The sequence below is a fragment of the Zonotrichia leucophrys genome, chromosome 1 (genome assembly GCF_028769735.1).
Source record: "Zonotrichia leucophrys gambelii isolate GWCS_2022_RI chromosome 1, RI_Zleu_2.0, whole genome shotgun sequence".
In the NCBI taxonomy this organism is placed as follows: Eukaryota; Metazoa; Chordata; class Aves; order Passeriformes; family Passerellidae; genus Zonotrichia; species Zonotrichia leucophrys.
In genome coordinates, this window is record NC_088169.1 from 79440689 (window position 1) to 79458408 (window position 17720).

General features: G+C 43.1%; 1 protein-coding gene across 1 annotated transcript in view; it reads right to left on the minus strand.

The window, feature by feature from the left end:
* Positions 1 to 750: 750 nt before the first annotated feature.
* The window catches only part of HEPHL1 (hephaestin like 1), a 32599-nt gene continuing 15629 nt past the window's right edge, over positions 751 to 17720 (minus strand). The window contains exons 9-20 of the mRNA XM_064718866.1: positions 15677 to 15888; positions 15119 to 15269; positions 13822 to 14034; positions 11238 to 11451; positions 9517 to 9656; positions 8378 to 8518; positions 5211 to 5317; positions 4500 to 4722; positions 3612 to 3755; positions 2873 to 3028; positions 1188 to 1277; positions 751 to 1109 (exon numbers count right to left, since the gene is read on the minus strand). Of these exons, the coding sequence (XP_064574936.1) occupies positions 907 to 1109; positions 1188 to 1277; positions 2873 to 3028; positions 3612 to 3755; positions 4500 to 4722; positions 5211 to 5317; positions 8378 to 8518; positions 9517 to 9656; positions 11238 to 11451; positions 13822 to 14034; positions 15119 to 15269; positions 15677 to 15888 (1994 nt within the window). The 3' untranslated portion in view covers positions 751 to 906. The remainder of the gene's footprint in view (positions 1110 to 1187; positions 1278 to 2872; positions 3029 to 3611; positions 3756 to 4499; positions 4723 to 5210; positions 5318 to 8377; positions 8519 to 9516; positions 9657 to 11237; positions 11452 to 13821; positions 14035 to 15118; positions 15270 to 15676; positions 15889 to 17720) is intronic.

Here is a 17720-nt window from a genome sequence, read left to right on the forward strand (position 1 = left end):
CTATAGCAGGCATGAGCAGGCAAGAATAAACACAACCTAAAAAAAATTAGCTATAAACATTCAAGTATCACTAAATGTGTCCTGATTCTGTCTGTCTGCCTCGCAGAGCACAAAAATCATCCTCCTGATGACTTCATTCAGGCTGGGAGAGAGGTGCTGCTCAGTGCAAAGAAGAGGTACAGAATCAGGACCATAACAAGCAGCATTTACAAAGTCAATTAATCTCTTGGAGGTTGTTCAGAGCTAGATTTTTAGAGATAAATAAAAGTTGTTAGAAACTAATGGCAGGGGCCCTGTTGAACCCTTCAGGTGCTAAAATTTATTCGTAGGTCTTCAAAAATCTGTCCCCAGGGCAAAGTTACCTCATTTAACAAGGGGAAAAAAAAGAGACAATCAGTTGAATGGTGGTGAATTCATTGAGCCAGACTTTGGGAAACTGCAGGGACTTGGAGGTTTGCAGCTGCTCCTTCAGAGGATGACAACTTAAGCCAGTCCCTGGTGGTGTTTATTTTCTAGTGTGAACCCCAAGTTTCTGCACAGAGCACATGGATGCTGTTCTGCCTGCTCCTCACTCCTGTGAAAACCCAGTGGATGCTGTTTTGCTTGGCTGCCAGACTGGATCTTGGACAGAGCTCATCTGAACCCAGAGGAGTGGAAATGGTGATGGGTGGTACCTGGCTCTTGGAGCTGAGCTCTACAGCTCATGTTCACTCTTGTGAGCACTGGCCATGGGGTAGGACTGTCAGCATATGCCCTGCTCCAGTTTTATTAGCAGCATGTTGCCTGGCAGTGTTAGGTTTATGGTTGGACTCAGTGATCTTAGAGGTGTTCTCCAAACTTAAAGGTTTTATGGTTCTATGTTGTGAAATCCAGTGAGTGCCTGTGAATGATATTAAAAGTGGGGATTTACAGGGAATCTGCCAGAAGTGCACTTTTATCATCCAGAGCTGTGTAATGGATTCTATTTCCTTGGTGGGTGACGAAGCAGAAGAAGATTAATGCTGTTGACAGTAGAACAAGTCCAATGCAAAAAAAAGCTGCGAGTATCAGGCTGGCTTCTCCGGGACTCAAAGTTTTGCCGAAAAATTTGCCCACTTTGTTGTCATAATCTGTTAAAAGAGAGTTGTTAATGAGAAATCTGCACATGAATCTGAAGAGTTTTAAATGGCATTTAAAAAAATCTTTACCCTTTCCAGTGGTTTCATTTGTTGCAGTAGTTTTATTGTATGTTCCAGTTGTGTGTCCTCCTTCTGAAGGAACTTCCCACTCTCGTCGCCCTTCTCAGGGTGAAAAAAAGCATAGTTAAGTTGGAAGCCTTAATAAATATTTTTTTTGTCTTTTGAAAAATTAGAGTTGACTTGATTTCATTATTTCTACCTTGTTGATCTGAACAGGAATTGTCATTAGATCATCACAACTGTTCCTCTGAGCAGCTCCATGGGCAACATTCCCCTTCTCTGTAGGCATCTCTGTTACTCCACTACTTACTGTGGTGATGGGACAAGGGGTAACTTTTAAATTGAAAGAGGGTACATTTAGGTGGGACATAAGGAACACATTTTTAATGAGTGTGGTGAGGCACCGGCACAGGTTGCCCAAAGAAGGTGTGGATGCCCCATTCCTGGAAGCGTGCAAGGCCAGGCTGGATGGGGCCTTGAAGAAAACCTGGTCTAGTGGAAGGTGTCCCTGTCCATGGCAGGGGGGTTGGAACAAGATGATGTTTAAGGTTCCTTCCAACCCAAACCATTCCATGATTCAGTTCTGCATTTGCTTGTCCATTTAAAATCTCACAGCCCACATGAATATGTGTAATCAAATAAAATCATTATATCCACGGAAGGAGTATTTTGGCTACATTTGGCATCTACATTTGTCATCATGCTGCTACAGGGTTATAGGTATGAGGTGTGCCTACTGGCACACCTGTTTCAACTCTTGTAGAGGAGTGTAGCCAGCACAGTGAGGACCTAGATGCCGGATCCAGATGTTTAGTGAAGTAATGTGATGGGGAGAGGCTCACAAAACACTTTCAGCTTCGCTTACATGTGTTGGAAGAAACTGGCACCACTCAAAAAGTTTGCCAACTTTTCTTAGTCAAGAGATCACCTATTTCTTGGACAAGATGAACTGTTGTTATCTTGCTGTTATTATCATATTTCTAGAGTCCCATACTTGCAATCATATTTCTAAAGTCTCGTACCTTCTTGGCTGGTTTTCTACCATGCAGTTCTTCTCTATAGCCCAGTTCCTCATGGCTTCCACAGGAACTCCTCCTAGGCTCTCAACCCACGCCTTTTTATTCCAGTTACCTTCACGAGCTACAGCTGCTGCCCAACTAAGGACTTCACAGCTGTAGCTCGTTTGGAGTAACTAGGACCCACTTATCCAATACATAGATCTTACAGGGACTCTCTCCAAAATGAACAACCATTTTCTGGAGCTCCTTTTATCCCAGCTGGTGTCTGCCTGTGCATGGAGGAGCCCAAACAGCTCTGCAAGTCATCATGGCTCACAGGAAGGAACCAGCACTATGCCAGACTGTAAACCGTCCTGCACAGTGAGGCAAAACGGCTGAACAACAGCTTTGCAGATGTTTTCTGTGCCACCTGTGAAGGACAAATGGTCCCTAGGCTGCCACTGTCTCAGAAGGGCACTTGTGAATCACCAGCTGGTTTCAAGTTGCAGCAAAGTGCACCAAAGATTGCCATGTCACCAGGGGTGTTTGTCCTGTCTCTTATCACTGCTAACTGGCCATGGCAGTGCAGGTGCTTCCCACCAGTGCACAGGTGAGCTCTCTTCCTTTCATCCATGCCTTCCATCCAAATGTGCTGCAATACCACCTCTGAGTCCTGGCATGTTTCTGATACTGCACCTGATTTATTGATGGTGTAGGTTGTCTCCATGCCAGCATGGATGTGATCGGCCACGTGGCAGTGCAGAAGCCACGTCCCAGGGTTTTCTGCTACGAGTTCAACTGTCTGGAAAGTCCCAGGGAAAAGGTCATATACATCTCCTCTGTGGTCCTTATCTGTCTGTGGCAAAGCAAACCAGAATTGTGAGAGTCATGCCTCAAATACTGCCCCATGGGCACTGAAATATTCCAGTCATAATTCCAGCTCCTTAAGGCAGATCAAATGCTTCTTGTACATTTCTAGTGAGCATCATCCAGAGAAACTGAGGTCTGTGGACACCTCTCATTTGATCCATTGTACAAAAGCAGACCGCTTCTGTTGACTCCAGCTTTTGGCTGAGAAAAGGTGTTTCTTTGAAATATTTTTCAGGTAGTCCTGCCAGTGGCAAACTGTCACAGCATAAAACCGTACTCCAACCTGGCCTAACTCTAATCTCCTCCCTGTATTTTCCCTCACACCTATGGGTAATCATATATTTTAACCCACCTAAGCATGTCCTCTACTAGGGTAATAGAAGCTTTGCAAGTATCTCATTTATTATGTATTTCCTTCAAATGCAAAACTCCCACCCACCTCAGCACCAGCCCAGGGCTCTGTGCCTAAGTGACAAAACCAGGCTGGAAATATGGAAAATTTTTTGTTTGTTTTTCTCATAAATTTACCATAAGATTATAAAAGTTTTATTTTGATTTATTTTACCAACCTTGAAGATGAAGGTCTGTGCATGGAAGTGAACTGTGTGGATATCCACTTCATTGCCCATTCCTATCAAATACCAGTTTGTCCTATCACCTTCATTCATCGTTAGACCCAAGAGACTGTTGTAAATCTTCCCATTGATTGCTGGAAGAATGACAAAAATAGGAATGATTAATACTTGGCCATGGTATGGGTGATTATAACCTCTACTCCAGGCACCCTTTGCACTTTGAGGGTAGAAGGAGTGCTCAGGCAGAGAGGGGACAGGCATGTGTGGTCAGGACAAATGCTGTCCCCAGTGACCACTGCCGCTGCAGGGAGACAGTCATACTTTTGTTTCAGTTTCCAAATTGTGTAAGTATACATCAACAAACATTTTTTCTGTCTTACAGAGCATCAAACTGTTTTTTTACTGGTTGAGATTGAACTCCTGAGCAAACTGGATCTATGCTGAGAAGCTACATGGAAAAAGAGGGAATAGAATTGTTGCCTAAAATGGATACCAGCTGCAGAGAGAAAAGTTTGCTTTGCCAGGGCTGTGTGTGTCCCCATCCAGTCTATTCAGCCTGGCTCCTGGACTGGCTGCAAATACAGCCACAGTTTTAAAATATCATCCCTATGCTCATAAAAAACAAGCCTGGCAGGGACACAGCTCACAAATGACAAGGGAATCCTGGCAGGGCAGTCTTTTCCCAAAAGTGTAAGAGTAAACTATCTTGTTAGAAAAATATCTTGGCTGGGCCATGTGAAATCTTTTTGTTTCCAGCATTGCAGTTTATGAAGTTGTCACATGGCTGGGTAACTGCAGGCTGAGTCCAATGTGTCCCTAAAAGGGCTGTGAAAAATAAACATCTTTCCTCTTGGCTGCTGCTGCCGAGGCCTACATACCATGCTTGCTGTTGCCATCTTCAAAGTTCTCAGTGGAATTAAAATCATCAGGATTCTTATGAAGGTATGTTTCAATATTTTCTTTCAAATACCAGGATTCATTTTCATCGAACACCATAAATAGAAGAGTAAATTCACGATCGATGTCTTTCCTCAGACCTCTTTCATCTAAAGTTCCTTTTCTACAAACTACAAGAGGCCCAATCAGACCACTGTACGTGTCCTGAAATAAAATAAACATATGCATTACAGATTTTCATTTCATCCAGTTATGAAATAGATACAGATTAACTGAAGATTAAATTGCTTTTTCCTATCAGATGAGAAAAAATCAGTCTAATTAAAAACTTCTTTCTCTGTGTGTCTCTCTGTTAATATACCAAAGCAATGACATCCAGTGGTCCCTTTCAACCTTACTCATTCTGTGATTCTGTGATTTTGTGTAATGTTTTGTCTTTACCCCAAATCCCCTCTACTGTTCTTTAAGGAGGAAATCACATTACTGTGGTGTATGCCTTGGGATTTCTGTAGCTTAAATTACCCAGGCGTGTGCAACTGTTGGTTAAGAGTTCAATGCATCTAGCTCTGTAAATGGTGTCTCTAGCCTGTGGTCCTCTCCCAGCTGAGAAGCAGGATCCTTTCATAAACATTACAGAAGTCACGACATGTTAGCCAAAGCAATGCAAGCTTTAATGGCCATTTCTGGGTTACCTTAACAAAATTTGCTGTTGAATAATAAACCCAAGTGATACAATTTGGATCTGTTTTGCCAGGACCGGATCGTTCTGGGACGTTCCACCTGTAGGTGTTTATTTCCCCTGAAACAGAGAGAGAACAATTTTACCTTGAGCAGCTAAGTATTAGAAGCTTTGAATGGTATCTAACTCAGACCTCCTATCCTTCTCATCAAAAAACTGTCTGCATCAAAACTACCTGTGGAAGCATGCAGCAATGGGATAGGGATATGATTCTGCCTTCCAGGAGGTCGGTGAGGTTCCAGTGGTGTTAGTGAGGGCAGATTGCTCCAGAAATAAAGATCTGCAAATGATTCTGACAAAAGTGGCATCCCACAGAAGGAAGTTTACAAACAGGACTCTTCATCTTTGGCAAAAAACCTGCAGTAATTCAATGATCTAGGCTGCTGATAATTAAGGTCAGATGAGGCATTGGGAGCCAAGCCCAGAAAATGTTTCTTGGACCTTCTCAATTGAAGAGGACAAAAAGAAGTGGCAGTTGCCACTGGGATTTTGTAGAGGGTGCTGCAGAAGTGTGTCAGCTGTGGGCCTGGATAGGAGAGCTGGATATGTACCAACCTGCTGTCTGGGGGGAGCAGGGGGGTTCTTTCATCTTCCAGATAGGACCTTGCTCCACAGCAATTAGCAGAGAACCTCTATCCCTCCTGAAATGTCATCATCTGTGCCACATCCTCCCTATACAGAAATTCCCTGGCCTCTGATTTTAAAAAAACTGTAACAAATGGATGAGAAAATGATCTATTTGAGTGAGGATCATTTCTCTGCACCGAACACAAACATCTGCATTCAGATGAAATGCCTATGCTGTGTTTCCCTGCTTTGCTTTTTTGCTGGTACTTCAGGAAAGGGTAGGAGACCAAGATGTGGTCAACACCTTGCCCCTTTAAGTGGTGGAGAAAGTGTTGAACCAAGCAGTCTCTGTCCCAAAAGTCTTTCAGGGTGACAACAGCCAAGAGCATCGTGGGACATGCTGTGAGTCAGGTTAAAACCAGGAAATCACAGAACCATGGTTTTAGTACAGCTACAGCACAACAGCTGCCAATGGCTGTGAGCATCTAGGCAAGGAGAGTTTTCAAGCTTAAAGGGTTGGGAAATGTCTGAGCCTAGTTCTTGTATCACTGAGCCACTACACTGCTCATGCATCATGCAGCAGTGGGTTTTAATTGTACAGTAGCAACTACAAAAACAAAAAAGTGATGACTTTCAACTCTCATACAATATGAGATGGGTCTCATGTAAGTATTGCAATATCATTTACTCTTACAGAATAAGCATCATGTCATGGAGACATTAAGACCATGTCATGGAGACATGGAGACCAGGGAAATGTTTCTTATCCACCTGTATCTAATCTACATGTCATCACCTCTTTTTAGAAGGTGTGATCTGAGAAGGGAGGCTGGTCATGGTCCTCCACCCCTTCCTTGCTTTTTCCTCCTCAGCTCAGGATGTTTGGAGGCTGTAGATGGAAAAAAATGCTCTACCCTACTTAAAGCTGACACACTTCAGAAGGCATTGAAGACTGATCTTTGAAGTTCAAATAAGCCATAACCCCTGAAAAAAGCTATAAACATGAGGAAAATTGATGTTTTCTCCCTTTTTTCCTTCTGGGTAATTGGAAGAATGGCCAGGGAGAGAACAAAGCTGTGGCAGATGAGAGCTGGTCTAGCATAGGTTGCTATGGATATGCTTTCTGCATCTATTTACCATGCCCCCCACAGTTTCTTTAGGACCTGGCAGTGCTCTCAGGAGCACAGTTTGTCAGGATGCAAATCTGTCTGATGACTGATTTAGGATTTAGTAGAATTAGACAGTCTTTGGCAAGTTTGGGGTGAGCAGTCCAGCCTGGCCTAGGAAGAAAGACAGTGAGGATTTCTAGATGATGCTGGTGGGGACTGAGGTGCCCAGAAATTTTTCTTATTTTCAGGGATTTCATTTCTATGTTAACTGCTCTTTCCAAACTCCTAAGGAAAAGTCAATCCTTAGATCCTGTTGAAGAATGCTTTTGGCTTGCTCTCCAACACAGACACCTTCCCTCATCTAACTCATCCCAAGCCTGCTCCCATGTGGACACAGGAGACATAACAGTAGTGTTCCCCTTGTTACATCTCAAATGCCAGCCGAACAGTGTCAACATCATCATGGAGCAAATTACAAAACAAAGGAATTGTATATAAACCAGTTCCTTTTCTTTCCCCTCCCCCATGTATTAATCTCAGGTATACATTCACCAAACTGCAGCAAGGCAGATGCTGGCTCACATTTGGGCATGAGTTTCTGTGTATTTGTATTTTACCAACACGGCTGCTCACAGGAAAGAAATTTCAGCTTGCAAAGAGCTTTATTACATCAAAATTTCTTTACATTTAGTTTCACACTGGAGTTCACAAATACCGCCAAAAAAATTTGCATGGGTGTTGGAAAGCAAAGGTGGGTACGTTTTGGATTGATTGCTATGCCTGGTTTTGATGTCCTACTTAGAACATAAACCCAATAAAAAATTGAAGTTCAAAAAGTTAAACAGGAATAAAGCAGGAATTAAACAGGAATTTTTCTATATGAAAAACTATTATCTACTGTTTTCCTCACTAGAAACTGAGGCATATTTGGTACACTTTTCAAAGGTTATTAATTCACATGACAGCTATGTTTGGCATTTTATGCACGACTCTGAATGCAAATGCCAATTCTCTGTAGCTTGAGAGAGGCAGAGTTAATATTAACATCTGCAATTCTTACCTCTGAATTTGAAAGTTTTTAAAACATTGTTAGAGTGTCAGTTTGGAGCCAAATGCAGCACTGGCTTACATTTCTCTTGCCGTGATTATGGGCCTGCTTCTCTCTCTTTTGGACGTTGTCTAGTGGTTTTACATTCCTGTTTCTACCCCTGATAGGAATGAAGGCTTATTCTCTGCCCAAACATGCTCACTTGGTCAAGAACCTACATGTCTAGAAACTCAGAACTGTAGCTGAATAAGCATTGAGCATATTGTGCCTGGGAGAACATATAGATCTGGGCAAGTTTGAAAGAGAGATTATCGTTAATGTGCTAAAATGCTTTTATATACAGCCTTTGTAGCTCAAAGAAAAGAAGGGGGGGAAAAGAAAAAAAGGGAGCCTTACCAGGGAGGGTAATTGGAGTCTCAGGCTGCTCTTCACAACCAACCTCTTCTATACCATGTGCACTTACTGAGTAAGGCCTGCTGGCTTTGTTCTTAAATACGATCAGTACGGAGTCACCGACCTCGGCATGGAGTAGTGGCCCTGAATTCAAACAGGAGATGCCAGTGTTTAATGCTGCTTTTCTGAATTCAACAAACTTTCAATAGCTTGGCCTGGGAGTAGAGCCAAGGTTTCTATCAAAATCATTGGGCTTTTCTATTCTTCCAGGAAAGCCTTAGAAATTGTATTATCTCAGCTGATTAAAAGCTCCGTATGTACAAATAATCCCTTTTCAGTCAATGAAGAGAATTGTTCTCTCTGAAGACAGGTCTTTGAACAGCTGTTTTCTAAGGAAAACTCCTGAGGATGGCTTTTGAATTTTCAAAATGTTATTGTCCTTCAGAAAAGGAAATTGTAAACATATTCCTGAGAAGGTTATCCTGAGGGAAGAGTATGAAATTGTATCAGGAGAGGCTTAGTTTTAGTATTAGGAAAAGGTTCTCCACCCAGGGGGTGGTTGGGCACTGGAACAGGCTCCTCAGGGAAGTGGACACAGCACTGAGCCTGACAGAGTTCAAGGAGCATTTGGACAGCACTGTCAGGAACAGGGTGTGAGTCATGCAGGGCCAGGAGTTGGACATTGATGATCTTCCAACTCATGATATTCTAAAACTCTATGACTATTCTATGACCAGTTGTTGCCTGCTTTTCACCCCATAAAAAACCTGAACTGATGGTTATTTTACAATGGGAATAATTACGTCTTGCCAATTGCAAACACAAATCCATCTCCTTAATGTTATCTTAATCTGTTTGCAAGAGTCTCCCCTATGTTACAAGCTCTGAAGCTAAAGTGAATCCTGGAATTGCCATTATAGCACTCCTTAGGATACTCCTTATTCATGTTCAAGAATTAATTCTTTAATTTGGAAAAGATCTTTACACTAGCAGTTATATAAATAGCATGTAAAATAACTGACACCTGGAATAGGCGTCACTGTTCCATATTTTCCATCTTAATAAAGCTAGAAAACATAGTTTTTGGAAAGCAATCCTCTCTCTGAGCACAGCTTGGTCTGTGAGACATGAGAGCTACTTGCCCAGGATTTCCAAGTGTTCCTCCTCTTCTGTCCTCACTTTGCGCTGTGTGAAGTTGCCACTTGTGTACTCCCTGTAAACAACCTTCTTGTATTTTGAACCAATCAGGTCCTCTGCTTGGCCCAGAAAAACATGCCCATAGCTGCAAAATAAAATGCAATAAAAGCACCAAAGTGTACATAGCTGAAAGCTAGTAACTGTTGTGCTATTCACAAGAGATTCAATGAGAATATACAGCTTGATCCAATGTGCTGATGGATGTGAAGGCCCTGAGAGATGCAGGAGGTTTTGAATAGCAAATAACAAGAGTGATAATCCTTACTGAATGCACACCCTCTTCAAACAGGTAAAGCTGAGGATAAGATGCACTCTCCAAGAATTTTGGGAACACAAATCCTTCACCAGAGCTGGAGTAGGGGTAAAGTGTGAGATGAGAGTGGTTTTAGCTGCCCTCTCCAGCAGCATTGTTCACTCCAATAACAATACTGCCTGTCCCTGGAAACCTGAATCCTTCTATCATGATGGCTGCTTTTGCTATCTTGGCTAATAGCCACAGGAAGATGATAAACAAAGCTCGACCTCTGAAAACAAATGTGATCCATCATCTGAGATAAGAGGGAGCTGTTTCACCCTTCCCTCCTGCTGCTGTGCACTGCCCACGCTGGATGCTTTCCCAGCATGATGATAAAAGGAGAAATGTATTTTCATTCTGCACCGGGAAGAGGATCCTTTCCAGGTTTCCCTAGTGCGTTGCTGCTCCCATGGGATCCCAGAGGGCTGGCTCGCCGGCAGAGGACACTCACAAGCCGCTGTGCAGCTGAGCCTTCACCCTCTCTGCGAGCAGCCGCCTCCTGGCAGCTCAACTCCGGGGTGCCCCTGGCATGGGAGTTGCAAGGCTGGCTCACAATACACTAAATAAAACAAAAACACTGGTTTTGCCCCAGGGATACTGCTTACTGTGTAGTGAGCTGTGTGTGCAACAGCAGCCTTTGACAGTAGTGGAGTTTATGTTTTCTTTAAACTCACATCATCACCTGTGACTCTTCAGGTGTATTTTTTACAGACTCCTCTTCCTCTGTACAAGAAGCACTTTCACAGATGCTTTTCTAAGGTTTATTTTTGACATAAGTTCGTTATTGATTTCACCAAAGTCTCCTCAGAGACCAGACTATGCAATATGATCTGGAATGTGTATTTTTTTCACAAGTTTTTTATTCCTCACACAGTGGAGTGATTCAGTTGCAGGGTTACTTATGTTCTGATCTTCTCAGGGGATCTAGGGGCTACCATGCTGCAGGAAACCAGACTCAGCACCCTCATCATGCATCTGCATTGCATTGCCTACAGGAGCTCACATCTGGAACAGGTGCCTTTCTCCTCTACGAAAACCAAAAGTCTGGGATGGCAAGGCTGGGAAGAGTAAGGGAGAGAAGACGGTTGGGGGGCATCATTGTAAGGTTGAGCCAGGGCTGGAACACAAACTTGGAGGCCTTCTTGAATTCAACAGCATTACAAGACACTCTGAAATGAAAGCATTTGAAACTGGTGCCTATGAACTAGTCTAAACTGAGAGGCTGTGACTTTGTAAATACATTTTATCATATTATGTTTGGTAAAGAGTTCCTCCTAAAAATACAAGGTTGGCATCATGAAATGGTGCTTCAAAGTTTCCCCTCCACTGTGAGTGTGTCTTGTGCCCACAATAGTTTTTTGGGTTGGGTACCTTTCCTCATAGCTGCTGATGTTGTAAACCTTTGGTGCTGAGCTCTTATTTGAGGCATAGTCCCATTCCACCTCCTCTGCAGCAATGTAATAGACCCTCATGGCTCCACGCTGCTGCTGGGCTCCACTGGGGCTGCGGCAGCTGCTGACCTCGTAGAGATGCTTCATCCCACCAACAAAGTGATCAAAAGTCCTGCAAACCACTTTGAACGTGCCTGGAAAGAAAAGCACACGACATTTAAGCAATTTAAAAACCTAAGAAGCATCCTGACAAATTAGGTCCTGTGTACATCTCTGATCTGTCCTCAGATAATCCTAATGTATAATGCTGTATGGAAAGTCAAGCAAGAGGATGTTTAAATAGAATGATAGAATATTCTAGGCTGAAAAAGACCTCCAAGATTACCAAGCCAACCATTAACCCAGCACTGCCAAGTGTACCACTAAACCATATCCCTAAATGCCATCTCGACAGTCTTTTAAATACATGCAGGGATTGTGACTCTACCACTTCCTGGGCAGCCTGCTCCAATGAACTAAAACTCCCTGATGCAACCTGAGGTTATTTCCTCTTTTCCTGTCACTTGGTACCCCTTGGGAGAGGAGACTAGCACCCAGGTAGTTATAGAGAGTGAGAACAACTCCTCTGAACCTCCTTTTCTCCAGGCTGAACACTCCCTCAGCTGTTCCTCACCAGACTTGTGCTCCAGACCCTTCCCCAGCTCTGTTGCCCTTCTCTGGACACGCTCCAGCCCCTCAATGTCCTTCTTGCACTGAGGGGCCCAGAACTGAACACAGAATTGGAGGTGTGGTCTCACCAGAGCTGAGTACAGGGGGACAATCCCTGCCCTGCTCCTGCTGGCCACACCAGTGCTGATCCAGGCCAGGATGGCATTGGCCTTCTTGGCCACCTGGGCACACTCTGGATCATGTTCAGCTGCTGTTGTCCAGCACCTCCAGGTCCTCTTCTGCTGAGATGTTTCCCAGACACTCTGTCTGCAGTCTTTGGCATTACATGGGATTATTGTGAGCCAAGTGCAGGACCCAGCAGGACCTGACCTTGTTTTGCTCCATAGGAAAAACCAGCCTGCTCCATCTTTGCTCAAAAATCACCATAAATTACTTCTAACTATTTGATCAGCTCGGTTAGATCAGCTCGGCCAAGGAAACTCTGAAAAGCACTTGGGTGTCTGGCAGCAGGAATAAGCTTGCCAGCAAGCCTCACTGCCAGCGAGCCCATGCTGCAGACATGCCCACGAGGAGCACAGGAAGAGGAGGAGGAAGCACTCATTGCAAAACTCAGTGAAGGCATGGAGAAACAAGGGGTGTGTTTCAGAGATGCTGGTTCCTTGTCCCTGAGCATAGAGCCACTTTACCAGCCTTCAGTGCAAGGGACTCTCCATGGAGCCCCTGCAGTTTGTCTGGTGTAATCAGGCTGAAGAAGGGCTCTGCAATACAGATACAGACCCATGATACAGGCATGCCTTTATACTCTCCTTCTCTCCTGCCCATTTACTCATGCAGAAGCTGACTGTAATGTTGTCCTGTACAGCTCCACCTGCTAGCAGTGTGTGAAGGAGAAAAGCACTTTCACAGCTGCTTTGTATGTGAGTCAGTGATAGAATCAAAATTAAAAGTATAGCCCTGTCCAGAGTAGTTCTCAGTCTATTTCTTGCACCTCAGAGGCAATAGTGATTAAAGAGATAAAATAATATGTAATTAAACTAAAATCACAAGCATTGACTATTGTAAAGATCTGATAATTCATTCAATTTATGTTATTGCTGGTAAAAGGTTAGCCAAGAATTAATAATCTCTTAGAATAATTGTTTTGTGTGAGATCTACAATGCAGTTTCATGACAGATGGTGGAAATGTTTGGGATTTGTGTTAGAAAAATTTCAGTTGTCTTGCAGCATCTGCAACAGAGGTCTAACCTGGCACATACACAACTCCAATGTACATTTCTATCAGGTGCCCTGGCCATGGATGGCCCTTGACATAGCTTTGTACAACCCTGATGACTCTATTAATTTACACAGAGTTGCATCAATACAAAGCAAGGTAATGTTGTACTTTATATGACGAAGATTATTTGGTGTCTCCAGAAAACAACTCACACTCTCCTGGTTTGAAGTATGAATCACTGGATTACCCATGAGATTTAAAAGTACCTTTAATGTATAAGCTTCTGAAGAAACTCTTAAAGACTATTACTGAAAAGCTTTGTTGAAGTCCTAAAATACCTTAAATGATGCTGACTATTCAGTTGGCAATGAATTTGCTTTTCTAAAAATGTCTGTTTGGAGAATTATGAAATTCTATGAGCATCCTGTTATCTATCTCTCTGCCTGCTGCTCTACCCATCCCTAAGTCATTAAAGCCTCTGGTTTTTGGTGTACATGAATATATACACCTTCCCAGAAAATTAATCCAGCCTGAATTCTCAGCTATGCCAGGTCCCCAGTGTCTCTCTCCTGGCTTTCAGCCTCCTTGTGCAGAGCAGAACATCTCACTGTCTCACTGTTATTTTGGCTCACTGGTATCTGCAAGTGCCACACAACCAAAATCAGTTCATGAACATACCCACACGGTCTGGCTGCATTAGTGCTGTCCCTGATAAATGAGGGAACAAGGCCAGCCCATCCCTTGTTGTCCCTCTCAAGTCGATGGTATTTCCTTGGAAATGAACCCCATGCATGTCGTAGTGACTGCCCAGCCCAATGAGGTGCCAGGAGACCTTGTCATTCTTGCACATGGTCAGGCCTGGCAGATTGCCATACAAGTAGCCATTGACAGCTGGAGAAGAAGGAAAAAAATCATGGTTAGCAGCAGGTCCACAAGAATGCATTACAGAACCTCCTACCACCCACCTGGCCAAAGACTCACGACTCAGCAAGTCACTAAAGGGGCATTTTGTGAAGCAAAAGTAGGATTGGAGGACACCAAATTAACATCTAAGTGCTATTCCTATAAACTCATAACTTCTACCTCTTTGGTTTTAGCCTGTAAAATCTTGTAATAGCTCTCTGCTATTGTGATGTAGCACTCCTCCTCTGAGCTTTTGAGTGTACCTCCCAGACACCAGCCAAGTGTACAAATTTGGTACCTCCTTTCAGCCTGGAGAATGAATAACCACACCATTAAGGCTATGGAGAGGGCCATAAAGAGTCTGAGTTACAAGGGTGTTATAAGGCAAAACTCCCTAATACTCAAATTGTTCTCTGTGATCAATGTATGAAAGATGCTATAAAAGAACAAAACTTCAGTATGGTAGTTCCATCTCATAGAAGAAGAATAAAATAGACAGTTCCAGAAAGCCCCTGAGTTCTCTAAAAATATATATGTAAAGAAAAGGTAGGTTATGTGATTTGCTCAAGTTTATCATCCCAGGGATACCTTGGAGGAGATCCGTGCTGAAGTCAGATACTTGCATCCAGAAATGATGTTGTAAAATATTTTTGGCCAATCCCCTAGTCTTTGTGTCTCCTCTTTCAGAGGTGGTCACTGCCCAGCAGGGCAGGTAGATTTTACTGCATGAGTCAGTGCCAAGGCCAGCAGTGAAATTTAAATCACTAGTGAGTGTTGGCTTCTTCTGCACCTGTCTCTGGCATTGTGCCTTTTTACAGAACTAAGTATTGTATCTAAAATCACTGCTCTGTTCCCTTTTTCCAAATGTATTTGTAGATGGATGCACTCATGGCCATTGTGACTGGAGTTTCAATGTGCACTCCAAGGGCATCAGGAGCTGGCCATAAGTTGACTGACAGCTTTCCAGCTCACTCTCCAGTGCAGCTCAGAAGGCTATGAATGATAAAACCAACTCATCTTCCTAATATGATTGAATAAAAGATATCATTAACAGATATTAGATATTTTGTACCATGCATTTTGTTGGATTCCATGAAATCAGCATCATTTTCATCCACTTTTGTTGGGTCTCCAGTAAAGGCTTCAATATTCTTGTTCAGATACCAGCTGTCATTCTCATCAAAGATTGAAAAGAGGAGGTAAAATTCTCTGTCTATTCCTTTCTGTAGAGGAGGGGGAAGACAAGACATTAAAAAAAGTCTATTCAATAGAAATGAATAGGTTTTTACAACAAAGCTTTCTTTTCCCTGAAGCCACTTTCATACTAAGTCTGCACAGAGACAGGAATTGGCACCTTTTCATCAGCCAGAAGGCTGAATAGAGTGTCCTTTACGGAGTGTGAAAAGAGTTATTATTTGCATGCAAAAGACAGAAAAGCTAAGGAAGAGCCAGGATATTAGGGAATGGTGATTTTGTCTTCTTAACCATCCCCTTAGATCAGCTTTTACCCTGAGGAGTAACATTTATTTAATCTTTGTAAGCAGAGCTGGGAACTGGGCAAATGGCCTGTATGGGAGCCCCCAGTGCACCACCCTGCTCTTAGGGACAAGCAGACATTCCCATTGGGCACCTGTGTCCCGTCGTGATTCAGGGTGTTCTTCCGACAGACCAGCAAAGGTCCCACCAGGCCAGAGTTGGTGTCCTTGACAGCATCAGTGGCTGAGTAGTACAGGTAGGTCAGGCACGGGGGGTCACTCTCTGTTGGACCTCCATTTTCAGGCACCCTCCATTTGTACGTGAAGGTTTCACCTGGCTTGACGTGGGCTCCTGGCTTCAGGTAGCCTGGAGAGACAAAGTTGAGATGCACCAAGATTACAGGAAGGCTTTGTCTCCCTGACTACAAGAGTTAGATTGAAGCTGGGCATAGCTACAGATTTCTGCGGAGAAGCTCCCCCCTGCCGCCACAGCTGGAGTCTCTCCCGAGGCCTGTGCCATGGGGACAACCAAGCCAATTCCGCGCAGAACAAGCTCAGCTGCTCCACTCAGACACCTTCCGACGCTATGTTGGATTATCTGGATTATGTTCAATCAGACAAGACATGCAGAGCTCATCCTGGTGCTTAAATGGATTCCTCTAATGTTTGTGACTTACCTGGCCTATCATGGAATTCATCTGTGGCACAAACTCAGACTCTGCTATTCATTAAGAACCAACAAATCAGTTACATATTTAGAAATTCAAAACAAATCTGATCCTGGTAATTGTTTCTTTTTGATTTTATAGCAATGCACAGGAGCCTTTGTCAGCATCTCCAGAGTGGATGATATTGTTCTTTGTTGGAGGCTACTTTTAAAGGATTTGGACCATTGTCTGCTGCTATGCAAAGGGTGGATTTAGATTGTCTTTGACACTTAAGCATCCATTATCTATATTTTCTCAGCACACTCAGTGTCTAGTAATCCAAGAAAATCTTAGAAAGTTAGACACAAGTGAAAATAGCAGTATTGCATCTGAGCATAGCTATTTGCTGCAAACTGCAATAGAAAACAGATTATAGCTTGCACAGTATCCAATACTACTGGATTCATCCTGCAACAGTCCTCAATGAGGCAGACATTGACTTGGAGTCAAAAACTCTCTGAGACTAACAAGTGCCAAATGCAACATGAAAGGGTATTTCCTGAGAGCACTGAAAAAAACCCCATATATCTGCAGATACCTCTAGATGTAAGTATTTTTATTTACAGTATTTCACATGAGTAAGCTGCACTAGACAGCCTCTGAAAAATTATTTACCCTCAGCATAAGCTTACAGGCTCTGCATATATACCTACAGGATTTCTGCATGTATACACCTGTAGATAGATGAAATGGAAATCCATGGCACAAGAGTTAAAAGGAGAGAAGAAGGGGCAGACAGATTATTGATGAATCTAGAGTCAGGTTTCTCTCTAAAGACCCAGAGGAGTGCCAGCTCACCTGGCTGCTGAATTGCAGTTTTGGGTAGATTTTGCTATGCACAGAAGTGTGCAGGGCTGAAGGGCACTGCTACCAGGGACTGCTACCAGGATAAATGAAATCCCAACAGCTCTGCAAGCAGGAAGCTGCACTTCCATTGGAGAACTATCTCTGACATGGGTGGCATTAGGATCTGTGCAGATAACTCCAAGGCTGAACTCAAGCCAGTTGCTTTTTATGTTTTGCCTCCTGGCGAATTTGTTGAGTTACAAGGTCGGGAACAAGAGACAACAATTTAATAAACCCTTTAGCATTGATCTTGTTGTATGATGAGTTTTACATGTTGACCTAATTCTCTCTCAGCACAATTTTCAAAAGAGGGATTATGTCCCATGAGTTTCTTTTGATGCATTGTAGTGAAAACAAAGCAATTTAGGCAACAAGAAAAGTACGTTCCTCTTCAGTGCTGAAAATGCACTTTTTCAGAGACCACAGAATTATCTCTGTAGATGCTATAAATGGGATTCACCTCACCTTAACTGGGCCATCTCAAGCTTAGTCCCTAACTCAAACTCTAGACTTTTGTGGTTGGTGGAGACAGAATCACATCTCCAGAGGGCCTTCTTGTCACTGACTGTAAAAGATGCCTACCAATTAACATGATATTTAACATTCAATAGTCAAACTTAGATGATAAGACCCTGTTCTTGCACAA